The 9,229-nt window shown below is 44.0% G+C and overlaps 1 protein-coding gene across 1 annotated transcript in view; it reads right to left on the bottom strand.

The window, feature by feature from the left end:
- Positions 1-9,229, bottom strand: part of LOC103800202 (anaphase-promoting complex subunit 1-like) — a 26,527-nt gene that overhangs the window by 9,524 nt on the left and 7,774 nt on the right. The window contains 15 exon segments of the mRNA XM_009072575.1: position 1; positions 3-95; positions 237-328; positions 1,076-1,310; positions 1,466-1,737; positions 2,576-2,694; positions 3,657-3,883; positions 5,680-5,858; positions 5,964-6,034; positions 6,157-6,193; positions 6,288-6,366; positions 7,669-7,817; positions 8,815-8,906; positions 9,149-9,226; positions 9,228-9,229. The exon segment at position 1 is cut by the window's left edge and continues 47 nt beyond it; the exon segment at positions 9,228-9,229 is cut by the window's right edge and continues 180 nt beyond it. Of these exon segments, the coding sequence (XP_009070823.1) occupies position 1; positions 3-95; positions 237-328; positions 1,076-1,310; positions 1,466-1,737; positions 2,576-2,694; positions 3,657-3,883; positions 5,680-5,858; positions 5,964-6,034; positions 6,157-6,193; positions 6,288-6,366; positions 7,669-7,817; positions 8,815-8,906; positions 9,149-9,226; positions 9,228-9,229 (1,726 nt within the window).

Here is a 9,229-nt window from a genome sequence, read left to right as displayed (position 1 = left end):
ATTCCTGCTTGGAATCTCCTGTGACCTCCCACCATATACTGGTAGAGCTGCTCAGGAACGTTGAGGTCTGACATGCCTATCAGGTTACTGCCATGCTAAGGAGTGAAGAGAAGGAGAACATGGAAGTGTCTTCCTCCAGGAAGAAAACCTACGCTTTGGGGCAAAGGCATTTGGGAGCTTCTCAAGAGATAGTGAGTCTTCTACTAACTGCAGATGGAATGAAGAGAGGAACTCACCCCAAGGCACACCATGCCCAAGGCCAGCCCAGATGCCAGGGAATAGGACTCTCTGTCTGTGCAGTATTCCATTTCTGGGCCAGGAGGACGTCCTGGAGAAAACAAACCAGGAAAATGCCTCTTTGAAAAAATTCCAGCTAAGCAAATATTGCTTACTTATGTGCTACATTCCTGATGAAATGAAGAAAAAAATTATCTGTCCCTTCTCAGGAGGGTTCTCAGTGGAATTATAAGGAACTGGCACTTCATCCATCCATTCCCAAAAGGCAACAACCTCCTAAATGATGTGGCTGGAGTTCAGAGACACAGTGAAAATGCTTGAGGATGCTTTAAGATTCCTGAACCTATCCAAATGCTGTTGCTAGAAAAGACTGCACATATCAAATTACTGGAAACATAGCAATTCCACCCTTAGAAGTTATCCCATTCTCTATTTAATTAAACCACACAGTCTCTAATTAAAGTTCCATACAAACGTGAGGAAGAGCTGCTACAAATCAAATCAGAGCTAGGCACAGAATGAGGACACAAGTGAGATCACAAATCTGCCGCTCACGATCAGTTCTTAAAGATTAGTGCTCAGAAAGCCTTAAATTCCAAACAGGAGAATTTTGGACGTGATGGTTGTACTTCCACCAAAATTTCCAGGTGTAGGAATGCTCTCCTAAATCCAATGACTATTTCATGTTAGACAAACACAGAGCTCCTGTTCCTCTGAAAACAGAGGTTTGGAAAGTGAGAGCTGAATGTGTGAGGGATCAGTGTTAAAATCCTCAGCACCCTGGAGCACATGGTGACTCTCCCAGTCCTCATCCCAGTCTTCCAGTGTTAGCACCTACCTATCTCAGCCAGCAGCACCTCAGCAGTGTGCCTGTGAGCAGTGCCCTGGTAGACAAGGCCTATTCCAATCACTGCAGCCACCTGCACATTGTGAGGCACATCTAGCTCCGTGGAGGTTGGGGGCAGCAGGGCAGGGATGTGGATGCTCAGGAGCCGTGTGATGGCCATGTCCATAGTGCCTAACTTGGCAGCAGAAACACCAAGCAGCAGCCCAATACTTGTCATCTCATGGCCCTGAAGAAGGAAACAAGAATCAGTGCACCTGTTCCATTCTCCCACAGCAGGAAACTTCCAATTCAAAGAACCCTGTGGACTTTTCTTTCTTGTTTTGTTAAAGACTCCAAGTCCCACAGAGATCTCCCTCTGTTGGTCCTGCCAGAAGGCCTCACCTTTGTTAAGTAGTCATGGATGTTGAGTGTGGCCAGTTTTGTGAGGTGCCCATTGAGACCCAGAGCCATGAGGAATCCTGCATATTCATTGGCCAGTTCAGCTATTTTGGGCTTGTTGTAGACAATCCAAGCAGAGTCTATTTGGGAAGCAGGTGCTATCTTGAGGCCAGCAGCCACCCCATTGTGGAAGCTGGCCCAGCAGGCCATGTTGGGAGGCACATCAATGTTGCCACTGTTCAGATCCACAGTGGTGTTCCTTGGAGGAGCACGGCCTGCCAGTGAGAGAGGCATTAAGAGCCATGAGGGAAATCTAAACCAGCTCTCAAACTTCAGTAGTGCCAAGTGAGGGAAGAGTTCTGGACTTTCAAAAAGCCTCCACACAAAGGAATATTAAAAAATATACCACAGGCTTGGAGAAGAGCTTTTTTCCCCATGGGCTGGTATCCCTTTAAAAGGAAAAGTAGGAGTGAATGGTCACTTTTCAGAGTGGGGTGAAATTGCATTGTGTTGAGCTCTAGAAGGACCTCACAGGGTTACATGAGTGGACAGGAAAGTGGCAGATGAGCATCAGTAAGCCCAGGCTGGATGGCACCCTGAGGAACTTGATCTAGTGGAAGGTGTCCCTGCCTGTGGCATGAGGGTTGGAAGTAGATGATCTTTTAAGACCCTCCCAATCCAAACCATTCTATGATTCTATGAGTTCTAATCCAAGTCAGCTTTGGTGTCTTCAGGAACATCAGGACAGCAGAGCAGATCAACCAGCAATGTGCACATTGCAAGATTTCTGTCTTGTATGACCGCAACATTGATCAGTCAGGCAATTTTCTCTCTGCTTCTCAGAATGTACCTGATAGAAGGTCTCAGTGTTTGATAACAACACAGCCTTGACCACTCCAGGAGAGGAAATTAGTAGGTGGCAGATTGAAAAGGCAAAAGAGCTGTTTCTTCACAAAAAAATCACACTTAAGCCATGAAACTTTGCAGAAAAGCACAGAAGATGCTACAAAAACTACAGTAAGCTCAGAAAAAAGTGGATAACAACTGGAAGAAACTCCATCCTGCTCTGCAGAACACCGTATTGATCTGGAAGGCAAACACTGACCAACGTACCAGTGAGATTCAGCTTAGGGATGGGCAACTGCTCTGTTGGAACAGGATGGTGGGAGAACAAGGTGAACATTCCTCGGCCAACAGGGAGTGCCATGGTTCTCTGGCACAGCTGTAACAACCTGTTGGGGAGAAGAAATCAAACCAAAGTGCTCCATATGGAAAATCTTTCCAAATACATGACCTAAAATGAACCTACAGACAACTGGCACTGGACAGAGTGAGTTTTTCCCTGACTATGAGTCTTTTTGAACCAGATCTTTGGTGTTTATAAAATCAGTCCCAAAGATGAACTTTGCTGACACAATGTTGAGACTTCCCACTGTTTTTTCCTTAAAGCTGGATAATAAATCTGTGCTACAGACACTTATCAGCTGTTTCAGAAACAAGGTGAAAGGAGAAAGCAAAGCAAAGGTGATACCCCTGTGGGATCTTGCTATGACTAGTGAACACATAAGTAATAACCCATCTACAGAATTAACAACTTCCAAGAATGCTGACCACAACCCTCTATGATTTACTCTGGAAACACTTTCTAGACTCAATAAATTACTCAGCTTGTTAGGTCAGGCAATAATTCAATGCATTTCTTTAGCTTCCTTCTTCTATAGAGGGTTTTGCATGTTAAAGGTGTTCTGAAGTTTGCTTTTTGATTTGTTTTGTAAAGATATTTTTAACACCCCCAGAATAAGTGAACAAAGAAGCAGGACGTGAACAATCACGAGGGCACTGGGCACATGAGGTTTCAAAAGAGAGAGGTGGGACAGTGAATGCTTTCAATAGCATTAATGTCCTCGGATTCTAGATCAGCTCCGAACAAAGGACTCTCCAGTTTTAGGACGGATGATGTTTTGCTCTCTACAGAGTAGGTGCTGCTTGTATTTCACATTTTAGGTGGAAAAACAAGTGCTACAAACTGCTTTCAACCCTGGACATGCTATTTGGGGTTCAAACTGCCTTCTCCATCTGCTGCTCGGATCCCAAGAGTCCTCCAACTCAAACACAGCAGAGCTTTGATGTCCACAGAGCTCCGAAGACTGGGATTACAAAACCCAAAGCATTCCATGATTCCCTGATTCTTTACCTGTTTTCTTTCTCTTCTATGTACTCATGGTCACTTGCTTCTGGCATCTGCACCACATTGACGCGCACAGGCCGCGCGCTCTGAAGAAGCCTCCGCACCTCCTGCACCCTCAGGTCCTCACTCCAGATCAGGGACATCACTTCCTCATTCATGTCATTCATGCCATCCTCATCCTCTTCTGATTCAGTCCCAGAGGGAATGTCTGAGGACAACACGGAGCCTACAGACTATAAGGGGAAAAGAAAGGGTTGATAAAGGTCAGGAAGGCAACAAATAGCAGCACCACAACCTGAACTCACCCACCACAACCACCTGTGCTGGGATGGGGCTGTAAAAAGAAGGGACTGACACTTATGGCACTGTTCATGTGCTTCTCACAGGAACTGAAAGCCCAAGAAGATTTCTGAACATGGAAATCAAGTGCTTTTGCACACGTAAATGGGAAAAATAACTATCAAGAATAGATGACACCTCAAATACATCAAGGACTGCCAGGTGGGACCTTGTAGAGGTGACATAGTTCTCATTCTTTCAGCAGTTGTAGGAAAGGGCTTTCCCCTCCTTGCCTACACAATCAGCCCAGTTTGTGGGCTTTATTTTTCTATGCATTGATATTTTCATGAATCAGAGTTTAAATCTGGATTGCCTCTGCAACACCCTTGGAAAACCAAGCTGCTTGTTAAAACCAACAGCCTGCACAGCAGAGAATTCCATACGTTCCTTGCTGCCAGCCAGTACCACAATGGTTTTTGGAACTTCCACACCAGAGCTATATGACCAGAAAAGTACCAAAGTGGCCAAAAACCTCTTTCCAGTCAAGATTTAAGAAATCCTCTTCTAAGACACAGTTCTGCTGTTTATTCATATCGCACAAGTGATGCAGAGGCCCAACAAGAAGGACCAGGGTAGCACAGGTGGCTCCCTGGGAACACATGATCTCAGGAGGGCAAGTAATGAAGATGTGAGGAATGAAACCCAATTTCTCTGCTAAATAGGTGCTAAATCTCAATTCAGAACTGCCCCACCCTCCAGCCAGCGCCTGTTCCGAAACAGGAAACTCCACCCTGCCCTCCTGAGAAATGACAAACAATTAGGGGGTTGAAGATCACTTTATCCTTTTAAGGCCACACTGATTCCAAGCCTTGTTATAAAGGCAGTGATAAAATCAAATTTATCATCAGTCTGACCTGTTTCAGTTGGGCCAAATTTCACCAGCAGAGAACAAAAAGGGTTTTTAATGACTGGCGGCATGTGGGGGTTGAACACGTAATTCACCTTTCTCCTAGATTAATTCACTTTTTTATATGCAATTGGTCATGAATTCTCTGCTATAAAAAAAAGGACTAATTTGAATATCCATCCCAAAGCTCAAGCAAGAAAAAGAATCTTGACCAAGATGTACTTGAGATTACAAATTCCTCTTCCTGACCTGAAAAAGCTACAGGTAATCTACTGCCCTGGAGTGTTTTTCTGCCTGTCACTTGCCAGCTTTCCAGTGAACTCAACAAGGACACTTAAGTGAGCCACAACTGCTAGTGATTCCTCCATCACAAAATGTTGGAGAGAAAAACACCACATGCTTTTTAAAAAATCATTTTATCTCAGGACACAACTAGCTAAAGCCCTTTTTGAATCCAGTTGTTTCAGAGGAAAGGGAGGTGCCAACCATGCCAAGAGGAGACTGACAAATATCTACTTCTCGCTCCCTCTGCCACTGCTGTTTGATGGCAGAGTCTCTGGATAAAGCACCAAAGGACAAGAAAAGAGGAATCAAACACCTCTGCAGGCAAAACTTGAACAAATCAAGTTTAAGATCTGCTTTATACTGACAGTTTCCACAGCTTTGCATGTTCTCTTCCTGTGCTGGTTTTCATGCCCAAATGCTCCTCTGTGTGTGTGTATAAAACCTCCATTTCGTTGCCCTCAATTTTAAATTCTACACCTACTGATGCCATGAAACCCATGGAATAGAGTGCTCTGCCCAAGAATCAGGATTGTGTGCTCCATTTGTAGTCATACTCACAGATTTACCCTTCTGCAGGTTCCCCTCACAGGCCTGTTTGGATAGATCCTGACGCCCAATGAGGAGACAAACTGCTTCAGGCCAATCAGAGGCAGGTTGCTCCCTGCAGTGGTATATTGCATCTCTGATAGGAAGGGCTACCCCAAAGGGCAGAGATTCCAGATCTCTTAAAGTGAAACCTGAACATTTAGGAGGGGAAAACCAGAACAAACTGTGTTAAGAAAGCGTATTTCATGTTAGGCAAGCACAAGGTGTATTTAAATTTAAGACTGTGCCATTCTTACCAACATTAGCCATCCAAAGGACTAATTTCTCCGCCAGGCTGGAAACCGATGTGCTGTGTTTGAAACTGGACCTGTAAAATACAGGATAATTAAGGAGAAATAAAAAAAAAAGCTAGCCCAGAAGTCAGCAAAAATTCAAAAACTCACTAAAATAGCCCCAAATTCACTAAAACAACACTAAAACACTCCATACCAATTGTCATCCTGTTCTGTCTGCTGCTTCCTTTGGCCTAGGAAAGACAAGGCTGCATTAAATTCCATTTCCAAGCACATAACAAGCACAAGGCATTAGGAGATGCCAGGATGGTGTCACAGCATTGTTACCTGATGTAATCTTGTACAAATAATGGGAAGCTTCATTGGATACAGCACTCTCATCCCCAAGGATATAGAGAGCCACACTCTGGAGAGGAAAGAGACACCAGAAAGGGACATTTTTGTGCAGATATTGCTGTGCTGTCCATGAAAAGGACAGAAAATAACTCTAATATAACTTCAACCCTGAGGCAGGCTTATTGTCAGTAAAAGGAGACTGAAACAGCTGAAAACAAGCAACAAACTTTCAGGCTTTACGTTTAAAGTCTGGAAAAAAAAATCCATCCTGATGCAATTAATTGAATTTTCTTTAATAATTGCTTGAAAGGTAAAAGGAAAAATATATTCTAGACAGAAAATCATGTTCCCAGTCATCTTTCTGGTGTTTCTCACATCATTTCTCTTGCAAAACACACACATCATCATCATCCACTGTTTTCCACTCAGTTTCCTTCACATCTTGGATACTCAGGGAAGGCTCCAAGTGAAGAGCTTTCTCCACTTGAAGCAGGGCCCACTCCAGCTATCCAGACAGCAAAATCACATGGATCAGACATCCTATTCACTTTTTGATACTGCCACACGAGAAGGTGGCAAAAATCCCATCCAGGTAAGATGATTTTCTGTTTTTTATGTAGGTCTTTCCACTCTGAGCTCTGCGTAGGCAAGTCAGGCAGAGGTAGGAGGAAAATACAGTCTCTCCTCCCTGTTTTTGTCTTCAGACACCTCAGGCTCAACACCTCTGCTCCCAGCTGGCAAGTTTTCTCCATTAATGCTTTGTGAGTAAGCAAGTGATGCTGACCAGGAGATAACATCAGCTTACAACTACTCACATGACTAAATACTGATGTTGGTACATGCCCAAGTAGAAAACTGGGGAATTCTCACTCCCAAAATACAGTTAACTTCGAGTTCCATTATGACTTTGCACAAGCCACTGCTGCAAACCACAAAAGAAAACACAAGCAGTGACGCATGGGCTACTCACTCTGCACTCAGGAGCTCTCCTTCACCTCCAAGAGGTTTTCCCACCTGGAAAACCCATCCATACCCCTTAGTCAGTGTAAAATAACAGGAGAAGGGACTCACAGGGATTTTCCTCTGCTAAATACCGATTATTCTCCCTGTGGAGAGGCAGTTAGCATACTCCAGGGGGATTTCATGGAGGCAGATGAAGCCTTAAGTTTCCAAACAGTACAGAGTTATGGATCACAGGCCCAATATCTCTGCAGTATGTCCCAGTTGCTCCACACAGTGGATTAACCCCTCTCTTCTTCCGTATTTCACCTTTCATTAGGGACATTTCCCTCGCAGGAAATGAAGCAGCTGAGGCAAACCCTTCCCACAGAGCTGCCAAGATAAACCATATCCTTTTCATCCAAGCACATACCAGTACTACCAGTTTGCTCCTTTCACAGATTTCTGGTAAGTAAGGATAAGGCTGCACTCCTTCTCCCTTCAGGCAGGAACTCAGCCACTGAAAGATACTTGGAGGCTCAGCAGAAAAAAAGGAGGGACGGAGCATGAAACCTGTTTGGACTTAATCATATTAACAGCAATGACAGTGAGTTCATGGCAAAGGCACAATAATTCACCATTATTCCCAAAACAAGCGCTACAATCCTTCTTTTAACAACAAAACATATGGCATTTCTCCCAAAATATTACAGATCATATTTCCCCTCCTGCTAGATGAGAGTTTATAGCTAGACAAGAAAGAAAACTTGAGGCATAAACTTGTCTTTCAAGGACAAAAATTAGCTCAGCTCATAGGAAAAAGGAATAATCAAGGAGAAATCCTCAAAAGCCTCACTGGAACAGCCTTGGAAGTCAACAACATTAAATTATACAACCTAACTATAAGCTCTTTGCCGTCCTGTGAACAAACAAGAATGGCAAGCCTGAGTGATGCTAGGAGATTTATTCTGGTGAGGAGAAACAGTAGCTTTTCCTACACAAGTAAAATTCAGCTGGTAGGACACCAAACAGGCACACAGATTACATGTGACCTGATTTTAATATTAAGTTTGGTAGTTTTAGCTCTGATTTAGCTCTTCTGAACTTGAAATGGAGAGCCTGCCAGCCCAGCAATACTTTCCACAAGAGAGGCACAGCTCACTAGCAAGCTTTTTCCACAACTGGCTGCTAAGATTTCTCACCCAGCTGCCTGAGCTGTGAGGCTGCCAAGGCAAAAGCATCATTCCCTCCCCAAGTTCTTTTTCTGTGGATGCTGCCTGAGGTACTGGAGGCAACAACTAAGGACTAGAGTGTGCTAATTTCACTCCAGATGGAGCTCTGAGCAGTCTCAATCAGTGGAAGGTGTCCCTGCCCATGGTAGGGGATAGAAAAAGATTAGCTCTAAGCTCCTTTCCAACCCAAACCATTCTGAAATCCTATGACTAGAAACATAAGGAAAAGGCAACCACAGTACTAGAAACATAGTTTGGCACATTGGGATAAAGTCAGGGAACAGTTACCAGCATTATTAGAGATAATCTGCACATCATTATTCAATACTCAAAGCCTTAAAACTCACCTTGATCAATGACGCAAGTCTGCCTGGAGGTTTTGACAAGGGCTGGGTAGTCTCTGTAGTAATAATCTATATAAGCTTCAAGTTTTAAGTCCCTAAAATGAGAGAGATGAGTCACAGAGGGGGGAAACAACACTCCACTTTCCTAGGTGCCACCTCTAGGCAGTAGGTGCTACTGGGGAAGAATCTGAAGCCAGAGGGGAAAAAATAGATAAGGTTTTAAAGATTCTTTTTCTTAAATACATGGAAAGTAATGGGAAATTCCCAAATTCCCCATGAAAATCATAAACACCCCCTGGATGCTATCCAACACCTGTGGTTTTCCAGGTGGGCATACCTGGCCAGCTGAACCAGGAGAACAACAAGGGAACGGAGTCCTTCTCCCATCAGACTGTTCAGTTTGAGCTCCTCATAGATG

This window comes from Acanthisitta chloris, unplaced genomic scaffold, assembly GCF_000695815.1.
Source record: "Acanthisitta chloris isolate BGI_N310 unplaced genomic scaffold, ASM69581v1 scaffold17220, whole genome shotgun sequence".
In the NCBI taxonomy this organism is placed as follows: Eukaryota; Metazoa; Chordata; class Aves; order Passeriformes; family Acanthisittidae; genus Acanthisitta; species Acanthisitta chloris.
Note: the sequence above shows the minus strand (reverse complement) of the source record. Positions and strands in the feature narration are given on the sequence as shown.